Raw genomic sequence first — 23,752 nt, 5'->3', positions numbered from 1 at the left:
TACAATTGTTGAATTTCTTTACTCGGTACAGCGGTGAATGTTTTTAGCCGTGCTAGCAAATCTGGAGTATTTCAGTGGGAAGGAATGGCTTTACTGGAGACAATCAACTGTTTGTGACATGTAAAAAGTAAAGAAATTTGTGTTTGAGCGATTATTACTTTGTTGTAACGATGCTTCTTGGCAATAAATCGTATCATGTGTGAAAGTTTATTTTTCCTTAAATGGTGCCACATTTGTAAGGGAAATGCATTTGTTGGTTGCTCCCATGAAAAACTTGCCAAATTTCTCTGCCAATGCCAAACAGCTTATTCGGCTACCAAAAGCCTCTTTGTGGCCTAGGTTCAGTAAGATGCTGGAAACATTCCTCAGAGATTTTGGTTCATGTTGACATGACAGCATCACACAGGTGCTTGCAGATTCTTCAGCTGCACATGCATTTAGCAAATCTCCTGCTCCCCCACATCCAAAAGGCGCTCTGCTGGACTGAGATCTCAATGAACTGCCTGTCATGTTCAAGAACATTTGAGCTTTGTGACACAGCATTTTATCCTGCTGCAAGCACAAAGGAAATTTCTGGCACAACTTCACCTGCTTCCAAGGTGCACTGGGGAAGAGCAATAATCTAAAGAGGCCGAAGCTCCACCACTAGTGGTATGAAGAATGACTTTATTACCCGATCAACGTGTTTTAGCCTGTGGCCTCTGCCAGGCCATCCAGGTGGTGTATAAAGGAGGCAAATATCCCCACACTACTGCACCACCATCAGCACAGGATGGCTCCATGCTTTCATGATGTTTATGCAAAATTCTGACCCCACCATCTGAATGTTGCAGCAGAAACTGAGCACAGTGTCGAGGAGGGAAATTATTTTACTGCTATTGTTAAATAATTGTTATTGCATTAATAATATAATTTGCAGCATGGATATTGCATTCCAAGGTTTAGACAGTGTCTCTTTCAGAAAGACTGAGTTGCAGGCTGACAGGAAGTTGTATGCAGAAAGAAGACAGGAAGTTATTTTGAGCCGTAGGCTAAGACGAGGCTTTAACAATGTAACAGATAGCTTTATCATTTTATATTAAGGTTTTAGTAGAGGTTCTTGATTAAAACATTTATTTAGTAGAAGACATACACATAGTCTCAGTGAGCTTCTGGTCTGGTAAAAGGTCAGAAGTGTAAGAGGTGACACAAAGAGCATGTGAGGTCAACACACACACACACACACACACACACACTTTAAATTAGATTTATTTAGAGGAGAGGTTAGTTATGTTTGGCTGTAACTGCAAAATTGTCTTGGTAAAAGAGGAACCGTTTCTTGGTGTCTCGGCAAGAAAGAGGAACAAGACAAGAACTGAAAGGTAGACAGGAAGGGCTAGCCATGAAAATAGAAGATGATTTTCTAGGTGAAAAGTCATGATGTTGATCTGATCTATGTATAAAATGTATGTGACGCATGAAGGGGCGTCAGTAAATAAACCCTGATGCTATAAAATATCTGTTCATGCTTTGATTAAGTCGAAGACTACTTCCTGTCTCCGTACAGAGTTTTCTTCCCACGCGTGTATTCATTAAAATCTTCGTTTGACTTCACCCGGCCGGACCAGTGTGGTTAGTCTTCGATCACCTCTTGTACCCTTCCTCAATATTGAATCTTAACATTTGGGGGCTCGTCCGGGATACATACATACAGAGGTCGCAAATTTAGGTACACACGCCTACCACAAGGCTTTGCACTCTCACCAGGAATTTTTAATCAGGTGTTGAAAGAGGCATTGTCCCCATGTCAACTGCCAGGGGGCTGTAAATTAATACAGTATGTTGATGATCTTCTTATTGCAGCCCCGTCAGCAGCGGCCTGTACGGCAGCATCGCTCGTGGTGTTGAACAGATTGGCGGAGTGTGGCTTCAAAGTGAGCAAAGAAAAACTTCAGTTGGTCCGGCCAGAGGTAACATTTCTGGGCCGGGTGATCGTACACAGATCAGTGGGGTTAATGAACACACACAGAGACCAAATTCTGACACATCCAAAACCAAGAACTGTGAAGGAGTTGCTTTCCTTTCTTGGCTTGACAGGTTACAGCAGGCAGTTCATTCCGAACTATGCGGGTAAAACGGCCCCTTTAAGGGACTTGATCAAGAAAGTTAGTGTTCGAAATCTGAAGGCTGAATTGCCTTGGACGCCGGACACAGGGACAGCGTTCATTTCACTAAAACAGGATTTGTCAAGAGCCACAGATCTGGCCACACCTAACTATGATGAGGCATTTTATCTTGATGTTTCAGAAACAAAGGGAGTTGTGAATGGTGTGTTGTTTCAGAAAAAAGGGGGAGGTAGGGATGTACTTATGTATGTCAGCATAAGATTAAATTCAACAGAAGCAAGGCATCCCACATGCACACAACACGCAGCAGGAGTAGCAAAGATAATTCAGAAAACAGCACATATAGTGAGGGAACACCCACTGAAAGTGCTTACTACACACAGTGTAGTGGCCTATGTGAACTCACAGGCATTCACAATGACTCCACTGACGCAACAAAGGTTCAGCAAAATTTTAGAGGCGCCAAATCTGATATTCACACATGAAGGAATAAATATGGCGGACCTAATGGGGTCAGGAGAACCACATGACTGTATTAAGAAAGCCCAGGTTGAAGGAAAAATCGAGGGACAACAGTCGGCCCAGAGAGCTGAAGTGATAGCCCTAACTCGAGCCCTGAGGTTGGCTAAAACATGAGAGTGAACATCTACACTGACTCAGCATATGCGTTTGGAGCAGCTCATGTGGAACTGGCTCAGTGGAAGAGAGCCGGGTTCAGAACGGCCATTAATGCACCCATCTGTCACAAAAAGGCCCTGGAGGACCCAGACGAGGTAAGTATTATAAAATGCAAAGGCCACTCACAAGCAGACAGTATGGTGGCAAGAGGAAATCAGAAAGCTGACGAAGCCGCAAAGGAAGCAGCGGGCTACAAAGGACAGAGACAACTGGTGCAGGTAACCCCAGAAGAGGAGGGTAGCACTAATAGCATGGGAGAAGTTAGACAGGCTCAGGAGGAGACATCCCCAGAGGAAAAGGGGGTGTGGGAAAACAAAGGAGCCTGGCAAGATGGCGGTTTGTGGAGGGGGCCAGATGGGCGTCCCGCTTTAACGGCCAAAATGGCGGAACAAAAGGTGAATGAGGCTCACGGGCTTGGTCACGTGGGAGTGAAACAGATGGAGAGAAATTTGTGCCGATGGTGGCATCCTGAGTTGAGAAGGATGATACTGGAAAGGGCCAGAACGTGCCTAATTTGTGGGGCACACAACCCAAAGCCAGCAGTAAAACCTGAAGCTGGTAAGGTTCTCATGCCAGGAAGGCCAGGAGAAGAGGTCGTGATTGATTATACCGACATGATTGATACAGGCCCAGGTGGGGTGAGGTATTTGTTGGTGTGTGTGGATGTTTTGACTGGATGGCCCGAAGCATGGGCGACCGAATGTGAAGACGCGAAAAGCGTGATTAAGTGCTTAATCATTACATTCCAAGGCATGGGTTTCCCAAGAGAATTAGATCAGACAATGGTACTCACTTCAAGAATAAAGATTTGCAAGAGGTAGGGAGGATGAACCTAAATTTGAAAAACAAGTTGGCTAAAATTTGTGCAGACAGGGCTAAATTGGGTCGCAGCCCTGCCCATTGCTTTGATGACCATAAGATGTTTATGATGATGTTAACTTTGTATTTCAGGTGCAGTTATAACTATTTTATACATATTGCATTTTGTGCTTTTAAAGGAGTTGTGGCTCAAATTTGTCTCTGGAGGGTCACGAGCCTTTGGCTAGCGCTATGATTAGCCAATCTACTGTGAGGATAATATGAGTTCATGAAGGATTGCACACGCTTACAGACACAGAGTTAAGAAACACACATGACAGTATTGATTCCAGGCAAAAGGCCTTAAATTCATTTAGCTTTTAACTGAACTTAAAGAAGGACCAAAGAGGAAGGAAAGCATATATTTTGGTTAAGTCTGATACATTAGAATTAGAAGGTATTGTTACATTAAGGGAGCAAAATGAAATAAAAAGGTTATACCAAAACAGGTGATAACATAGGAAATGTGAGGTTTTAAAATGAAGTTAGTGTTAACACATAGGAGTTGTTTCAAGGCAGCATTTAGCTATGATGAAATGTATACAGGAGTAATTGCTTATATGCTTATACTTAATTGATTGAAGTGGTTGTTTTCTTTTGGAGTAGATTAACTTGCAGCAGCGACAACTTGTGCATAGGATGTTGATGATCAGATAAGGGAAAGTAGAGCGAGCAACTGGACGTGAAACCAGCGCTTAAAAGAATTTTAAAGTGATGAGTAACGTTGAAGAGTATACACAAATACAAGTCAATAAGTTAAGAAGATAATTAGGATCAGGCTTTTAATTAAAGAGTCCCAGATAGGATAAGTTAGGGAGATGCAAGAAAAGGTGTTTTGTTTCCTTTGCAGAAGACTGATCTCGGCGACCACAGGAGGGGCGAGGATCCTGGAGATCTCGAGGTTCGAGACCACCAGAGAAGGGTCTGCGTGAGGACACAATGTATTGTGACCTCTGGTTTTCAGAGGTCAAAAGGGGGAGTGTCGAGGAGGGAAATTATTTTACTGCTATTGTTAAATAATTGTTATTGCATTAATAATATAATTTGCAGCATGGATATTGCATTCCAAGGTTTAGACAGTGTCTCTTTCAGAAAGACTGAGTTGCAGGCTGACAGGAAGTTGTATGCAGAAAGAAGACAGGAAGTTATTTTGAGCCGTAGGCTAAGACGAGGCTTTAACAATGTAACAGATAGCTTTATCATTTTATATTAAGGTTTTAGTAGAGGTTCTTGATTAAAACATTTATTTAGTAGAAGACATACACATAGTCTCAGTGAGCTTCTGGTCTGGTAAAAGGTCAGAAGTGTAAGAGGTGACACAAAGAGCATGTGAGGTCAACACACACACACACACACACACACACACTTTAAATTAGATTTATTTAGAGGAGAGGTTAGTTATGTTTGGCTGTAACTGCAAAATTGTCTTGGTAAAAGAGGAACCGTTTCTTGGTGTCTCGGCAAGAAAGAGGAACAAGACAAGAACTGAAAGGTAGACAGGAAGGGCTAGCCATGAAAATAGAAGATGATTTTCTAGGTGAAAAGTCATGATGTTGATCTGATCTATGTATAAAATGTATGTGACGCATGAAGGGGCGTCAGTAAATAAACCCTGATGCTATAAAATATCTGTTCATGCTTTGATTAAGTCGAAGACTACTTCCTGTCTCCGTACAGAGTTTTCTTCCCACGCGTGTATTCATTAAAATCTTCGTTTGACTTCACCCGGCCGGACCAGTGTGGTTAGTCTTCGATCACCTCTTGTACCCTTCCTCAATATTGAATCTTAACAACAGCCATAATAATAACAGATTTATTTACTATTAGAATCATTATAATCACTTATCACCTCTAATACCACCTCACCACTTTAAATTTGCAATGTATTTGGAAATATATTTAACATTATTACGTTTTTTGAATATGTGTAGCAGCCTCCAGTGTGACCACACTTAAGCCTCCACTCTTCACACAAGGACAGCGTGAAGCTGGAGGCAGAAGTGTAAAGCTGTCCTGATGTATCGTGGCCATCTGTCCTAAACTGGCCTGACAACATGTGGACATGGGTTCTATAGTAGTTTTGCTCTCTCATCATATATTACTGAGTCACTGAGTCTGTTTTAATCTAACACTGTTGTGCCAGGAATAAGAGAAATCAATGAATTAGAAGTGATTAAAACCACAGTTTTCAACTGTAAACTGCTGCCCTCTAGTGGGCTGTGACGGCACTACAGGTCAGAGATGGGCAGTACTGGTATTGGTATCGATACTGATATTGATATCAGATCGATACTGCGAAAGTGTCAATACTTTGTTTCTATCCTTTAACTTAGGTACATAGCCCAATAAATTGTATTAAATATTTTTTTAGAAAAGAAAAAATTTACATCAAACATGTTTAATGAAACGTGTCAGTGTTGACTGACGATTGATGTCTATTTTATTTATAGGCTATAGCATGATAAACAACAAAATCTGACCAAAAGCTTATTTACATCCTAGGTCTCAAATACACATAAAAAGCCTAAAAGTGTGTTTTATTGTTTTAACTTATTATTACGGAAAGTAAAAATCATCACAGCCATTTTGTGCTCAAATTGAAAATTACACATCTCATAAATCATAACTTGGTCTTGGAATTGGGCATTTTAAAGTATCGGTACTGGTATCGGCAATAGTAGCCCTGTATTTACTTGGCATCAGATCAATGCTAAAATTTGCAGTCCAGAACCAACACTTCAGGTGGGCTAGGTGAGTAATCTAATATTTACAATGAAGACCATTTTAATTGTGCATTAATTTTCATTTATTTGACCAGTTTTTGACATGAGGTCTATTTTCTATTTCACTTAATTGTTTGGAAATTGTAACTGACAGAAGAATTCATCAGTTTTAGAGAAATGGTACTGAAAAGGTGGCAAAAGAAAAGTCTTTCATGGCTAATTATCATCAACAAGCAGCTCACAGCAACAGCAAAATTAATCTATGAAAACGAAGAGAAGTAGCAACAAAAAGCGAGCACCTATTGTTGGTTTTTACAAGTGTGAGAACAGAAGACGGGTAATTACGGGTTTGGGCAGACCACAGAGGTTTCTCTGTCCCTAAAGTGGGCTGCAGAAGCCTTGAGTTTGGAATATTAGTCATAGCAGCCTTTACCAACTATACACCACAGTGTGTAAAGGATTGTATGACTAATACGTTAGCTAAATAACAGGCAGCACTGCAGATCTAAACAAAGCCGCGATTAATACACTAATTCATTAGTATGGGATTAGCTATTCAAGTCACATATGGGAAATCAATAGTCACCCCCCCCCCCCCGGACTACAAAAGATTTCTCACTGTGCACAGCTCATGTTAACACACCATCCCACACACACACACACTGATGCATTAGGTAAATATCAGAGAACCCGCTCCTTACATCACATCTAAAAGTGCTTTATTTAAACAGAGATCTTTCCTTCTCATAAGGAAGCTAATCTCCTAATAAGGTTAACCTTTCCACCAATCACTTTAGCTTTCATTTCTTAAGTAGACCAGACATCTCCCGGGTGAAGGGGGTGAGCTGTTTTTTTTTATCTTTTCTTTTCTCTTTTAAACGAGCACAATCCATGCAGTAATAACTGCAGTGCTCACTCATATAATTCGATTATGATTTCAATAAATGAGGCATAAAAACAAATTATGAGTCAAAGCTGTGAACTGAACAAAAGTAGCAATTTTTGAAAAGTGTATCTATCACCAAAAGTCAAAACTAAAACCTGTGAGACAAACCTACTTAATCTCAACAAGAGTGGGCGAGGGCAGCGAGGGAAAGCTCTGCCAAGGAAGCTCACTCTCTGGCCAGAATGGACTTTTAAGGCAACAGTATTGTATTTTGTATATATTAATTGTTTTCTTTGTTCTTTCGAAACATACTTGAACAAGTTTGTAATGCAGGTAAAAATCAGATAAGAACAGCATGGCAGCTGTTTACAGTGATTACACAAACATTATGTATGTATAATAACTGGAAATGAATTCCTTGAGCTCATTAAATTATATAATAGTACAGAATATTTCTAACTAATTAATTATTCTCTTTTTCTTGAGAATACTTGGAGCCAAGTCGAAAGAAAAAAATGAGGTCAGAGGTCAAATGTGACCCACTTGTAAGAATCATAGTTTCAAAGTTATAAGGCTTTTTGTTGACAAATAAATCATTAAGTTGATCTTGAAGACTTTGGCGGATATAAACCAAATTTGATTGGCTTGTTAACATGACACCACTTGACATGCCTACAAGGTTTTACAGGAATTGATTCAAAACTTTTCAATCTATCGTGTTTACAGACAGAATGATGGCGCGCATGCAAACACAACCAAAACCACAACCTCCTTGGTGGATGTAAAAAAGAATGGATGCAGGATATGTGTGTGTTATTCTGGACACACACAAGAAAATGCGACTTTAAGCGCAGGAAATGTTGGGAACACGTGAGCGCACTGACCTGGTGAGCTTGTCTGTGCAGGACATGGTGATGAGATGTTCACCCTGAAGGACACCGTCCCAGGTCTGGGCGGGTCCCCGGCAACGCACCGGCACCGTCCCCTCGCCTGACTCGATTTTAGTCCGCAGGTGACTCCGATGCTTCCTCATTAAGTGTCTGCTGCTGTGCACTGAAAGAATAATGCGCACGATCGCAGTTTTACTACTTTACAAAATCATTTCTTACTACACAACGCCAGCCAGCGTCATGCAGTCTGCCAGTACTGAAGTCGCAGATCTCATCTCTCAGCAGTCAAGAGGGTTTTCCAATATGTCTTTAAATACATTACATGCAAATATACAGCACGTCTTAAGTAGGAGTTGAATTGTTTGCATGAGTTGCAAAGCTCTCAGCTGTTACAATCTGTGTGTATGAAGCTGTGTACTTTCAAAAGGTATAACAGAAAAAGCAGATAAACAAGAAAACATTACTGATATGCAAGTTTAAAGTTTGGAGTAGGGAATTAAACGTATTAGTTTGCAACTGCCTGCTTCCTTACTGCTAATGAAGCAAACACGTGACTGGACTGTTTATGAATGCGTGGGCTGTGATTTTTGGGAGGGAGGAGGTAGCCTTCTCCCTGGAGCGATGCCCTTTTGAAAGTTTCTATTTTATTTTATTCAAACTGACAGAGAAATCCTTGCTTTATTGACACTGTTAGCAAGAGCGCAAGTTCCTTGATCCATTTAAGACAATTTCACCTAGTTTAGCATGGGCGTGCAGTCTAGCATGACCTCCACAGGTGCTGACAGTGGTAGTTAAAGTCAAATGTTTCTTACTGTTTGGATCATGCCTGAGTGCAGTTTGCATGTTCTCCCCGTACCGCTGTAGCTCTCGCTGCGTGTCATCCCTGTGACACTCTATAGCAATATATACGCCTTCGTTGCACTCTGACCAAATGTACATATGCAATCGCTGTTTTGGTTTCCTTTCTTGAACTTTAAACCCCACAGTGACACGCTCTTCCTTTTCCTCTCTCCTCCTCGGCTGATCTGACAGCAGCTAAAACTTAAGCGCCGACTTCTAACTCAGAAATGTTTAAGAACTGTCAGGAAAAGGTGCTCGGTAATTTTGTAATCTGTGAGAGCGCACAGAATTACATTTAAAAGGTTTAATGCCTAAAAAGTATAAAAGCTCTCTCTAATGACAGCCTTTCTCCTTCTTTCTTTCCGTCAGTGCTGGTTTCATGAAAATTTCACTGCGCTGTAGCATGTACTCGCAGAGCTTAAAAAAGCAGCGTCAGTCAGCGAAGGACCAGATTACATTTCTGAACTCGTAGGCCACCAGAAAACTGCTGGGCAAACCATCTAAATGAATATACAATTTATATTCAGTAGGTAAGCAATAAAATGTCATCTAGTCAGCACGGTGCAACTGAAAAGAGGCCAAAGACAGAATGTGACATGAAAAGGATGGCAGCTTCTTGTGAAATAATACAAGGAGAGCGGTGGCTTTCAGAAAGTCTGCCAGAGAAAATGATCTCTTTATAACGTAAGACACTGTCTGAGAAACTGAGAGAATGGCAGCAGTAAAATGGATTATATGTGTATTAAAATAGCTGCGTTTTATTCATTGAATGATGTCGACTTTATGGAAAACAAGGAAACAGAAAGGGAGGGTTTCTTACGGTCAGCGGTGATTTCGTATGGAGAGTTGAGCCTCCCGTCTCCACACGGCGAGGTGCTGATGTACATGTGGAAATGGATGTTGTCTCTCAACCTGTAGCCGCACTCTTTGTGGTGCACAAATATCGACTCCTCCCAGTCCTCCGGCCTTTTACTTTGGCAGCATAAAAGGGAAAAGACAACAAGAAGGAGGGAGATTGATGAGAAAGGTAGAAGCATTTATCACAGCAAAGGACACAGATCTGCACTTTTCTTTTCCAATGATGAAGTGAGTTGACATGGACAGAGATGGACACTGGCCCTCTCTCTGACCACAGACAATTCTCCTCTGTCAGACGGAGTCCTGGACATTACTCTTGCTGCCCATAATAGTCAGAGCAAACAGGGGAATGAGTTTAACCTGTTGGCAAGTACACACCTTTGAGTCATTGTGAAGGCCAAACGAAGTAAATATCATTTCATATAAAACAAATGTACAGAAAATGAAAAAAAGTACAGCATGGGTTTGAGTCCATTAACAGGAAGTTGTTAGATAGGCACTGATTATATGTACTCAGACAAAATTCATGTAACATGAAAAACACGAGTGGGCTAAAAAAGATAGACGAACTAAGGAGTGGAGCCCACAAAGCAAACTGCAAAACTGTGTTCAGCAGCAGCAGCTCAACATGGCCACAGCAGCCACTGTGGACCGCTATATTTGGGGAATTATACAACAAACATCCATTGACTGGAGCTTTCCTTATCATGTGACTTTAGCACTTCCTGTTTCAAATCACAAAATTAGTTGCTCTGTGTAATATGTGCTAACTGTCCCAGGTATCTGGTGGACTGTTTGGCTAACATTGGTAGAAGTCGTGTATAGCTAACAAGCTATGATCATAACCAATTCTGATTGTGAAAGGTTGATGTGTAGTCCATATGTTCTAGTGTCTGCACTCTATGCTTCAGTAGCTTGTAGGACCACCTTTAGCACCAATAACTTGCAGTAATGATAATCGGAGTTTAGCAGATCCTCACATTACTGTGCAGGAATTTCTGCCAGTTCTTCTTTACACTTTATTTACACTGTTGCTTCAGTTTATTGAGGTTTGTTCTCTTAAGTTTGTCATACACATATTCAAAAATTTAAGTCTTTTGTTTTTCAGCTATTCTGTTGTAGATTTGCTGGTTTGCTCGAGGTTGTTATCGTGTATGACATCGATTTCAGCCAAGCTGTAGTTGCTGGACAGACAGCCTCACATTTGTCTCATGTGAATACAACTGAATACTCTGGCATAGAGAAGAGTTTATGGCCATCTTAATCAGCGGTCCCCAACCCCCAGGCCATGGACCGGCGGCGGTCCGTGAGTCGTTTGGTACCAGGCCGCAAGAGTTGAGGCTCGGGTGTGAAATTTATGGTTTTATGGTTTCCCGGGGTCTTTTCCCATGTTGTAGTTGTGTGTTTTACAGTCATGTGAGAAAATTAGGACACCCCATTAAATAATCAGCTCTTTATTAAGAAATGTTCACATATCAATGTCTAATCATGTTTTCATGTGTTACTGGAAAAGAAAGTGACTTAATTGCAATTAAACAACAAAAATAAAAAAAATTACACATCAAAAAAAAAATATATGAACAAAAATGTGTATTTTAATGGAGGAAAAAGTTAGGATACCCTACCCCCTAATAACCAGTGTTGCCCCCTTTGGCTGATATAACTTCAGTGAGATACCTTTTGTAGCCTTTTACCAGTTTCTGACATCAGAAGCAAGTTTGGGCAACTCCTCAATGCAGAATTCTTTCAGCTGTGAGACGTTTGAGGGTTTTCTTGCATGTACAGTCTGTTTCAAGTCACCCCACAGCATCTCAATGGGATTAAGATCAGGGCTTTGACCATTCCAGGACTATCTACTTAGTTTTTAGCCAGTTCTTGGTGGATTTGCTGGTATACTTTGGGTCATTGTCATGTTGCAGTGTCCAGTTCCGCTTCAGCTTTAATTTTTTAACAGATGGTTTCACATGTTCTTCAAGCACCCCCCAATACACAGTTGGATTCATGATGGATTCTATGATGGTGAGCTGCAGGTGCTGCTGCAGCAAAGCATCCCCAAACTAGGATACTGCCACCTCCATGCTTCACAGTTGGTATAAGGTTCTTTGCTTGGAAGGCTGTATTTGGTTATGCCAAACATGTCTACTGTTCTGGTGCCCAAATAATTCAGTTTTAGATTCATCCGTCCAAAGAACATTAGTCCAGAAGTCGTGGTCTTGCCTTAATGTTTATCTTAGAGAGCAAAGGTTTCCTCCTTGCACACCTCCCATGAAAGTCAAACTTGTGTAGTCTCTTTCTGATAGTAGAGTCATGCACTTTCACATCGACAGTAGCCAGAGCCTGCTGTAGTTCCTGTGATGACATTTTAGGATTTTTGATGGCTTCTTTGAGCATCTTGCGGTCTGCTCTGGGGGTGAATATGCTTGGACGGCCAGACCTGGGCATGGTGGCAGTTGTTTTGAATGTCTTCCACTTGTAAACAATTTTCCGGATGGTGGAATGGTTGATGTCAAATTCTTTTGAGATGTTTTTGAATCCCTTACCAGACTCATAAGCGGCCACAATCTTCTTTCTGAGGGCATCACACAGCTCTTTAGATCTCACCATGGCGCTCAATTCAACACGTCAACAGTCAGGAGCACCACTATCACCCACACATGCAGGGCTTTGGGGTAAAGGTGTGTCACCAGGGTGCAGGGGAGGCATTCCCCCCTCTGTCCCCTTCTGGCTGCCTGTGCCTCAATTTTATCCCACAACTTAGACATTCACATTACTCACACTCTCATTACACATACATATAGGATCTTGGGGGTGGGCACGCTACACAGACTCCAAATTACCATCAGGGTGTACACCTCACCCCTGGCGTTGTTGCCCACCTCTCAATTTTAAATACATGTAGACATCGAGGGCTATCAGGGGGGGCTGTGCGTAGGGATGGGTACCGGTGTCCGGTGCCATGATGGCACCGGTTCTGACATAAACGGTAGTAACCAGACCGAAAAGCAGCGCACATTTCGGTGCTTTATTTCGGTGCTTTTTTTTCCTGAGCTGTGATACACTTTAGATTCTAGCCAATCATTTTACGTTTCCGAGGATAGTAGGCGGGGCCAGGTACGTACGTTCTGTTAGAGCAGAGCTACAGATTAAAAATGCCCAAGGCGAAGCGGTTAAAAGTCTGGCTGTACTTCACAGCAAAATATGCAAACTCAGCAGCAACAAGTGCTTTAAGCTGATACTGTGATACTGTCAAAGGAGGTAACACCTCGAATCTGATGAAACACCTGGCGACGCATAGCGTTTTTTTTAAAAGCCGAGAAATGCGCCGTATTTGATAGCTTGCTGCGAGACCTCACACCGAGCACATCTACTGCGGGTGGGTTGCCTGTTATGCAACATCCCCCAAAAACACGAAGAGGAGAGTCCTGGCCCCTAGCCCTGCCAGTGTAGCAGAAATGATGAGGATGATGATGGCAGCAGCAGCCGTTCTTCTCTGCGTGAGTAGCTAATTTACGTTGAGTAGGCTAACCACGTTATTACATTAATGCATGTAAGGTGAACTAGCAAACATCATCATAGCTACATGCTGCTGTCTTCTTGTTTGATGGCAGATACTCCCTTCACCCTGGCTAAAAAGGCTAAAATGACCAAAGAAAAAGAGGGAAACGGCTAAACATGAGAGGTTTTTGGACAAAGTTTGTGTTTTTTCCATTGTTTAAGCACTGCTTCCAGCCAAGAGTGATACCATATATGCCCCATAGCTGCAGAAAAGGCTAACATTGTTATCTTTTTACAAAAAACAGGTGAACATGAGAGGTTTTTGGACAAATTTTGTGTTCTCTATTCTTTAAGCACTGGTTTGAGCACCGTTTGAGCACCGGCACCATTTCAAAAGTACCGATTTGGCACCGGTATCGGATAAAACCTAAACGATACCCATCCCTAGCTGTGCGCTTACCTGCTGCTCTCTGGCAGGTAGCTCCATGCCCTCCTGGGTTTTAAATGCACCTTAGAACACACATGCATCAACACTACAATGAGCGGGTTGAGGGAGGTTTGGAGTCTTCTCACACCTCCGTTCTTGGCGGCCTGCTGGAGCGGGGGGGCTGGGAGGAGGAGTTGGCCGTCCGACTGCGGTCTGGAGTGTGGGGCCTCCCTGCTGCTGCGGAGTTGGGGTGGTCTGCCTCTCCCCACCGCAGGGAAAAGGGTAACACCACCTGGGTCTGGGTGCAGTTCCCCCTCCAGGGGCAAGGGTACCTAGACCCGGTTTGTAGAGTACGCTTGGGGAGTGTGATCGTGTGTACAGCGTCTCTTTATGTCTGTCTCCACATTGGGTGAGTGTTGAGTAATTGCATACTAGAGCATGAGGGTGGGAATGGATGTTTGTATCTGTGTGTGCCTGTATGTCTGTGTCTATATGTCAGGTTGGGTATCAGACACCACCTCTCTGGGGACATCTCAGGCCCTCCAAGGTTTGGAGGCCTATCTCCCCCTACCACCACTTCCCCTGCCAGTGGCGGACGCCCTCAGACATCGGTGCGTTGGTGGTTCTTTGTGTCCAGGGGTGGGCGCCCAGGTACACACCGGCTCACTCCTTGGTGGCTGCTTATCGGGGCCTGGAGCCTGGGGCTCGCTCGGGCCACTTCGGAGGTGGGGGTGCCCCCGGCCTCTCGGCCTGGGGCTCGGTCACTCAGGCACGGCTGGCTGCCGGCGGAGCTCACGGGCGCGTCACTGCAACTCCCCCTGGCTTCTGCTCCGCGGCTGCTGAGTGACCCCTAATCTGGGACTCTCCTCAGCTCTTACTGAGACAGTGGCGCGGCTGCCCCTCTGTTGGTCTTCCTTGGTCTCTTGTGTTCTGGGGGCCTCTGGATGTCTGGAGTTTTGATCTCCTCCATACCTGCTTCATGCCCTGGAGGACGGGGCTGTGGCTCCCCCACACCCTCTAGCAGATCATTACATGAAGGAACCTTTTAAATACAAGCGCGCTCACGCTCACAGGTGCTCACACACACAAACTTCACCCTTTTTGGCTCCTACCTTAAAGCACACTGTGCGCTGTCAATATTACGTGCTGCACAATAATGTTTAACACTTAGTATTTACTGTTATATTCCCATAGATCATCATGATGTTGTCTATCCCTTGTTAAATGCTTGTTTTCTTTTTTCTTTCTCAACAGGTGATCCAGGTGATTGATATTTGTATTTTTGTCTGCTTATTTTGTTGGTTTTTGTTTTTTGCCCTTTATCCCCGTCCCTCTTCTCCGCTGTTTTTTTTTCTTTTTTCCCCCTTTCTTTCTCCCTTTTCTTTTCCTCATTCAAGTCTGTCCCGTATCTAGCAAGTGAAAATAAAAATACAAAATAAACAATAAAAGGTGAATCAAATAGACCATTACGGCAAGGCTGGGATGGTCAATTTGGCAAAGTAAATCCGTTGGGCATCTTTCTTCGCCTTTAGACAATAATTCTGATGGCAAAAGAACCAAACGGGACAGGCAAAAAACAAAACAAAACAAAAACAACAGTCAGGAGCACACTAAACTCAATCTGAGGTTTAAATAGAGCAAGGTTCCCTTAAAATGCTGGGTAACAATGTACTGATCATGTGCACCTGACGTGATACACCTGTGTGTGATTTTAACCATTTTAAGTGCGATAACATGTGGGGGTTTCCTAATTTATTCCTCACCAGAAATCACATTCTTTTTAAATTACATTTCACATAAAGTTTTAAAAAGGCTTTTCTTATTTTTTAATTGTTTAGTTATATTATTTGGATGCCTCAGTATCGTTAAAATGTAAATTAAATATCTATATGTCCAAATGTATTTTAAAATTTACAGGCTTTCATAGGGTGTCCTAATTTTCTCACATGACTGTATTTCTAAAGAAATATTTACACGTTACCATAGCGACCAGAGAGCATTAAGGGGCAGAGAAGAGGATGTTCCTCTCAATGTTTTTGGCGCATTTCAGGAGGACGCTGCTAATAAAGTTACACAATTACACACTGAATTCACGTTTATTATTATATTTGCAAAATACCACATTTTTGTCTTGGTGGTATAATTTTATTTTGTTGTGTTTATCCGTGACACCTTAAAGGCCGTTCTGTGAAAATATTGCCCGACATTAAACTGGTTGGGCACCGCTGATCTTAATGACTGCAAGGTGCCTAAGTCCCATTGCTAAAATAAACACAAATCATTACCCCTCCACCGCCGTGCTTGACAGTTGCTGATGATGAACTAATTGAGTAGATTTGATTATCAGCATCTGGCTAGCAAGTATAAAGTAGCATCAAATAGAAATAATCTAGTATTTCTAAAATACTTGATCCATAAGAAAAGATGGCAGCATTTTCTAAATGAAAACAGATTAGTGATAAAACAGCAGGTTCCAATATTGTTTTAGGACAGTTTATGTTTATAAAACACCTTCTGTTAGTCAGGTAAATGCTTATAAACAGGAAATAATCATCTATTTTTTTTCTTGTGTGTAGGAATAAAGATGTCATCACTCACATACAGTACTATATAAAAACTATCCCCCATAATGCAAAGCACGACCGCACTCTTTATATAACCTCTCCTCTGTTTCTGATGTCCTTTCACTGAGTGTAAATATGGCAGTTCTGGCATTTTGTTTGGTCGTTTCATTATGAGTTATCTTCCCCATTAGCCATTTTGCTCAGCTGCAAAGTCTCCCTACCTGCCATCCAGCATTGTGCTAAGACAAAAAGTCAGTGCTGTGTATGCAAATATGACATTCAGCCATCTAGACTTCTATCCACTAATCTGATACATCAGCCTTGCAATCGAGCTCCTGGGGGAGCACAAAAACATAATATATGCTCATGCACTGGAGGCAGTTAGGAGTCAAAACTCGTCAGGGCTGTCTCGTGATACTGGTGAAAAGCTTGGTGAGTTTGTGTGCACCAGCGCGCGCTGTACAGGTAGCAAATGCCCACAAAGTAGATAAAACAGCACTAAAAACAAACAGGCCACTGAGACACGGAGCTGAACCGGTTGAGTGTGTGATAGTATGCTTAGTTAGCTGAAGAGAACAGCGCACATATGGCTCGTTGATTATTGAAAAGTCTCAAAGCGGTGCTGTTTCCATGGAGCTTATTGCAGAGGAGAGAGCATGCTTTGGCACTGCAGGGGGAGGTCATAACAAAAACATGTAATGCTGTTAAGCATACTGTAATGAGTAATGCAATGTAATGCATTGTTATAGCTGTTAGAGGAGCCTTGGAAACTCAAGTTTGTGAAGCCTACGCAGCATGCTGGCAAGAGTTTAAATTAGCGATTAAAGTGAAGTCACTGCGAGAATGTAAGATATTTCCTCGTGCACTTTGCAGAGACGTTGCTACTACTTTATACTCGATGAAGCATATAAATTCTTCATAAAGAATTCAGGCTTTGTTTTATTTTGGTTTGTTGTAGATGCAGTTTTAAATGGATAAAACCTGTAAATCAGTCTTTGTCTAAAATCCCACAATTACAAAGTGATTTTAGACATTCAGACCCTTTTTTGTGCCACTCAATATTATCCTCTAGATGAGTCTCGAAAGGCTTGGATACATTTTAGAAACCCTTATATATGCTGTTCCTGCATTCAGACTGCATGGCAGGAAAAATAAAAAGTCCTGAAACTTAAAAAAAAAAAACTCTGTAAATGCCCAGTATGAAGTTATCAAGGCATAAACTGGGGCAAAGATGTAAAAACACTTGTAAAGCTCTGGGTGTTGAGTTCCAAGGAGGTTTCAATAACTGTGAAACTAGGTGTGGAAAAGAAGTTGTGAAATAGTTACTGTGGTTCTTGACTCAAAGTTTCCCATTCGGTGAAATTGTGTAACCAGGAGTCTCAGAAGAAGGAATTTTGAACACTTGTTTGTCTTTTTTGCATTTCTACTTTTCACTCGAGTACACTCAAGAAAGTGAAATTGGACAGTTGCTACATTTACATTTATTCTGCTTTCAAAATAATTTTATGTTTCTATGGTGAATGTAATTAAATTATGTACACTCTGCATGACATTTAACATCTTAACACTAGTTAAATTTATTCTAGTGAGATCATGTGATGCAATCTAGTAGGAGTTGTTAGGTGCCTGGACTCGTGAGATCATGTGACATTTCAAACCACAGGAGAATCAAGCATACACACACCAGGTGTATGCTATTGCTCTTTATTGTGGCCTAACCTGTCAAGGACCAAAACATGAAGAAAATTCTGTATAAAACCCTGTAATCATAGCTTTCCTACTGTTTTTTACGTATGGAGTGACAGCTTGGTGGTGTGGTGGTTAGCACCACCTAGTCCTGAGTTCAAATCCACAAACTGGCCACGGCCTTCTGGGTGGAGTTTGCATGTTATCCCTGTATTCGTGTCTCTCTGGGTACATGCAGTTAGTGAGGTTAGGTTAATGATTCTAAATTGCCCATAGATGTGAGTGTTAATAGTTGTACTATATACTTTCTCCCCGCAATAGACTGGTGACCAGTCCAGGTTGTGCCCCACCTCCTGCACCCCCACGACCCTGATAAGGACAAGTGGAAAAGGGTGGATGGAGTGAGAGCTGTGTCCCAAATCCATTAAATTGGATTTATTGCATCAAATACCTTTGTTGGACTAATGTATTTTGCATGGGTTGAATCAATTAAATTAAATTAAGTTGGACTCCACTGCATTAAATACGTTTATTCATCATTAATTAATTTAGCTGATCCAACTCAGTTAAGTTGGAATATCGGAATTACATAATGCTAAAATAAAGCAATTTAATCACGTGGAAATTCTTTCCATGATTTTTTTATGTTCATCCAAATAGTTAAAGTGTACTTATTGCACCACTGTGTTAAATGCGCTGCAGCCTCCATGAACTCAGCTCTGCAGCTGCATTTAAAAGCACACTAACATCGACTTTGATTTATGATGAAACTTTGAATAATTCAAGTCTCGCTTGAACCGTTCGGTTTAATCACCTGGATCTAGAGAGATGATTTCACAGGCTGATTGTCATTTTACATTCAGCAATCAGTGGGTCAAACTCCTACAAAGGTAAAAATTCAACTTTCAAGATGAAACAGAAGTTTTCTCTAAGTCGGTGTAATGATCAGCAAAAAAGCTAAAGTTAACCAACTAACTAGTGACAGCAAATGTTATCTGGCCGTGTCAGGTGCTGAAAGATTTCAAAGCTGTAGCATGTGCACATGCGGTGCTCAGGAAATGTCTGTGTGCTTTAAAGATACAGCAGAAGATAAAGCTTTTACCTCACGAAGAGTTCAAGTTGGGAGTAGAGGAAGCGTAGCAAGGCTCGTCGGGCTGTGACTTCAGCGTGACAGTCATTGACTACTTGTCCCTGATCACTCAGATACTCTCCGTTGATGCACTTGGTGCCAGTAGATAACGCCACCACCTGGGCGTGTCTCAGGTCCAGGCCTGTTGAACAAATACAGACAAATGCTCACATTATTGCGGTTGTCATACGTTCCATTGACTACATTGATTCCTCAATCAATAAGCTTAATAGTAACCCTTAATATCAACAGCATGTCCTTTCTCACCTTTCGATCCGTAGGAGGCATTTTATCATTATTAAGAAAAAAACGGTCGAACATGCACATCTCTGCTTTGATCTGACAAAGCAAAAGAGTGCCCTGCATGGTTTCCTTTAATCGCCCAATGATTATCAATTAAAAAAGCAAAAAAAGAATAGAAAAATAAATCCTATTTGCCCTGAAAGATGACAAATGACGAGACTAAATAATAGAGTTCCTCTGTGGCAATTTGCCAGCAAAGAAAACCAATCACAAAGGACACATGCACATCCACAGAGCCTACAAGGCTCCTACAGACGAAATCAAGGAAGACTAGTCACTACAGAAACTATTAACAATCTTTACATACCCACCCTTTAGAAATCTGCACTGTAAAAAGGGCATAAAGCACGGCATCTTCCCTGGTTAGCAAGCTGCAAACTGAAAAAGACATTTCAGTCTTATCATTCCTGTTTCCTACTCATTTGCATTGATGTTAAGCTATCATTGGGTCACTGCAACAACATTAGCTTGTTGTGCAAGTCATCATGTTGACAGAGAACAAAACAGAGTAGGTGTGCTTCCCGTACATGCCCTCTTATTTACTGATAAACCAGTAACAGCAATGATATGGCCAATTCAGATGTTTCGCTGCTGCATCCCTATGCTGTCTAGCATGATGATACCACTTGTAAATATGTAGCCGCTAAAAACATTAAAATCTACCTAGCTAGCAAGTACATTTTCAAAACAAGCAGCTACATCTGTCAGTGTTTTTATAGAAATGGAGTTTGCAGGTTAGCAGTCCAGACAGCAAGGAAGTCTGGTTTTAAAAGTGCTAAAAAGCGACAGCATGGTCTTATCTAAAATTAACAGTATGGTGGAAGATTCATATTCTAACTCACTCTGTTTGGGATAATATGGCACAAAAGAGAGGTCACCCAAACAGAATTCCCAATAGCCACAAGAGAGATCAAAAAGCCATCCTGTCTCATGTTGGTTTTCCTTGAACAAAAAAGGAGCCTTTTCCTAAGTAAGGATTCAGGCCAGTGCAGGGCCATGTGACTGACTGACAGATAGACAGAGGTGGTGCAGAGGAATGGGGGAGGAGGGCAAGTGGGGGTGGGGGGCGCTGGATCAGCACGTTCACGGCTTGCCATTCCTTCCTTTCTGCCACAAATCTCTCCCATCGCCTCTGAAAGTCAGGCTTCGCTGGCTTCTGGCAGACCTACAGGCATCGCCGGACCGGCACATGAGCTTTTATCAGCCTCGGCCCAGATGGCACTGCAGCGTTAGAGTCCTGACACCTTCAGTGATGAGGAGAAGGAAGGAGGGCAGGGGAGGAAAAAAGAAAGGCTGAACGGGAGAGGAGGGTGCATGACTGTGTGTGTGTGTGTGTGGGGGGGGTGGGCAGTTATAGAAAAAATAGACCAGTAAAGACGAAAGGAAAAATCTAGGGTAAAATTAAACTTTTACTCTTGAAAGTAGAATACCTGAAAATAAGTATTTGGCTTAAAAACTGAATGCATTAAAACAATGTATTTAAATATCGTTGAATGAGCTTTTTTTATTTGTATCTACTATCCGTGGCAGTAGCCACAGTTTTCAATATATTTATAACATTTTCTTGGAAGCAAAACAAGTTCTAAAGTCATTGTTGACATATTATCACATTTTAGGTTAGCACATTTGAGGTCTTAGGTAAACAGCTGTTTATTTATGCAACTAACAGATACTTAGCAGCATTATTCACTGGGCCATGTGAATAAGTCCAATATTTACTCTGTTTATTGCTTATTTTTTGGTCTCCACCAGCTTCTACAGAATATGTGGCTCTTTGGGAGCTAAATATTTCACTAGGCTTAACACACTGGTTAGTTTAAGTAAGGACCTGTTCAACATCACAAAGAACTCTTTAAACTGAGTTCGTTATGGGAGCTTCTGTTTCCTCGACTCTTATGGTGAGTCATTTTTTATTACGATTGCATTTGGGCCAGTGATGGTCATATATACACTGAGAAGGCATAACATTACGATCACTGACAGGTGAAGTGAATAACACTGATTATCTCTTCATGATGCCACCTGTTAGTGGGTGGGATATCGGGTTGCTGACCCCGTCCCCTGCGGAACAATGCCAAGAATGGACATGTGAGAACTGGACATGAGCAACAGAGGAAGTTTTCCTGGCTTGACAAATTACCTGGGGAACACCTGGCACCAAGATGCCAGACTATGGGAAGATGGCAACTCAGCAGAGGTGTGATGCTTTGGGCAATGTTCTGCTGGAAAACCTTGGGTCCTGCCAACCATGTTGATGTTACTTTGACACGCACCACCTACCTAAGTATTGCTGCAAACCGTGCACACACTTTCATGGAAACGGTATTCTCTGATGGCTGTGGCGTCTTTCAGCAGGATAATGCACCCTGCCTCGAAGCAAAAATGGTTCAGGAATGGTTTGAGGAGCACAACGAGTCTGAAGTGTTGGCTTGGCCTACAAATTCCCCAGATCTCAAACCAGTCAAGCATCTGTGGGATGATACTTTAAGTCCACTTCCATAACTTAAAAATTAGATTCCACAATACACTTTTAGGGTTGCATTGGAGTCCATGCCTCGATGGATCAGGGCTGTTTTGGTGACAAAAGGGGGACCAGCACAAAAAGCTATGCCTGATCAGTGTATATTTCAGCTGCTCAGAGATAAAAAGACAATGACGCCTGTTCAGTTTACTGCTCACAAAAAACAAGCTCTTTTGTGTAAACTGGTCATTAACATAATTTGGTGTGTGTAGTTTCAGAAACACATAATCCTGTGCAATTTGATGTAATCATATCTCAGTTTTTCTTGAAAAAGGTAGGTTTAAAATTCTGCACTATTCCAGTACAGTATGAAGACTGTACAATCCTAAGAAAAACAGTATTGTGAGTACAGCCATTGACATTCCCTGTAAGCAATGCAGTCCAACCCTTTCTCAGTGATAAAGCAAGTTCAAAAAGGTAACAGACTCTCCCAATTTCATTCTCCTGCTTTTCCTTGCCGTTCCACTTTGCGATTGTTTAGATCAATTTTGCAGTGGATAATTTCTGCAGCGCTGCTTGCTACCCTCCCATGAAATTGGCACTGAGGTTGCCTTCAGTTTGCAGGAGAAAGAAGAGGAGGGGGAGGACGAGAAATGAATGAAAGAGAGGGAGAGAGAAAGTGGGAGAGGCAGGCAGAGAGCCCACAGGCAGTATGCTGTTTTTAAACCAGGAATAATCAGCTGCATCTCACAAGTACAAAAAGAGATGGTCGAAAGGATCGAGGTAGAGTAGAGTCAAAGGCCTGAGGCGTCACACAAATACATCTGTTGATTACTGGGGATTCAAAGATGTCACACCTCGGGATAACAGCACTTTCAAAAAGCATGTACATCAGAGCGAGACCTGGAACTGCTCATTATAGCAGCTGCACTACACTAGTCAGTGCCTGTCAGAGCCCTTTAACTGGAAAACACCGCCTCACTATAGCAACCCAGAAGGTAAACAAACTTTTTGACGCCACATAGAGCTTAGACTCCCCCCCCCCCCCCCCTCCCTTCTGCAAAGCCCTCGGTACATACAGGTATGTTTTTTTAATGGTATTGTGATTACTGCTCCTGAACCTGACTTAGCCTACATGGAGGAAAAAGTGAGGTAGGAGGAGTGGTAATAATCAAGCAAAGCAGTGCAATTTCCCTGTCAAGAATTAAAGGGAATGTGCGCAGGCCTGCCAGGTCAAAGTGCGGGAAAATTGCACTCATATTCAAGTGATTGGCACCCAGACAAATCATATTCACGATTATTACTGGCGTCATTTGAGGTCAAGTTGGGCAGTTTAACTTATTTGACTGAACACTGTGGTCAGCTGTGTGGCATATCACTGCTTCGTGTGTCACAAAATGGCTCGAGTGCTGTTAAAGTGAGTTAATTTCATTGGTCTTGATTGGTGTCAGTACCCGTGACTAAAATGTTCCTTTTCCTAATGACCTCGTGACTTCGAGTGTGCCACAAAACTGTCCTGCACATGCAAATTGTGCACCATTAACTGCTTGTTTGGGCCACTTTGGCCGGTGCCTCCTTCAACAAAGCAGAACATTAAGTTCTTCTACTGTATCTGAAGTAAAGACTAAAGAGACAGAGCTTACAGTCTCCAATGAGCAGGAGCTCTTTCGCCACAAAAGGAAATCAAAAGTGAAGCACTTTTTTATGCTGAACCAGGTTGTTTTATTCTTACATCTCAAAGTAAGTCAACACATTTATCAAAAAGCTACTGTATGCACTTCCTGAGTGTTTATGCTTAATGCTGCATTACTTTCAACCTACAATATGGTCCATTCCACTTGGGTCTGTC

The 23,752-nt window shown here is 42.0% G+C and overlaps 1 protein-coding gene across 1 annotated transcript in view; it reads right to left on the bottom strand.

Annotated features, from left to right (window-relative positions):
* Positions 1-23,752, bottom strand: part of adarb2 (adenosine deaminase RNA specific B2 (inactive)) — a 223,908-nt gene that overhangs the window by 16,262 nt on the left and 183,894 nt on the right. The window contains exons 6-8 of the mRNA XM_026179160.1: positions 19,113-19,281; positions 9,801-9,952; positions 8,135-8,303 (exon numbers count right to left, since the gene is read on the bottom strand). Coding sequence (XP_026034945.1) covers positions 8,135-8,303; positions 9,801-9,952; positions 19,113-19,281 — 490 coding nt within the window. The remainder of the gene's footprint in view (positions 1-8,134; positions 8,304-9,800; positions 9,953-19,112; positions 19,282-23,752) is intronic.

The sequence above is a fragment of the Astatotilapia calliptera genome, chromosome 9 (genome assembly GCF_900246225.1).
Source record: "Astatotilapia calliptera chromosome 9, fAstCal1.2, whole genome shotgun sequence".
NCBI lineage: Eukaryota > Metazoa > Chordata > Actinopteri > Cichliformes > Cichlidae > Astatotilapia > Astatotilapia calliptera.
The sequence above is the reverse complement of the archived record's forward strand: the minus strand, read 5'-3'. Positions and strand labels throughout refer to the sequence as shown.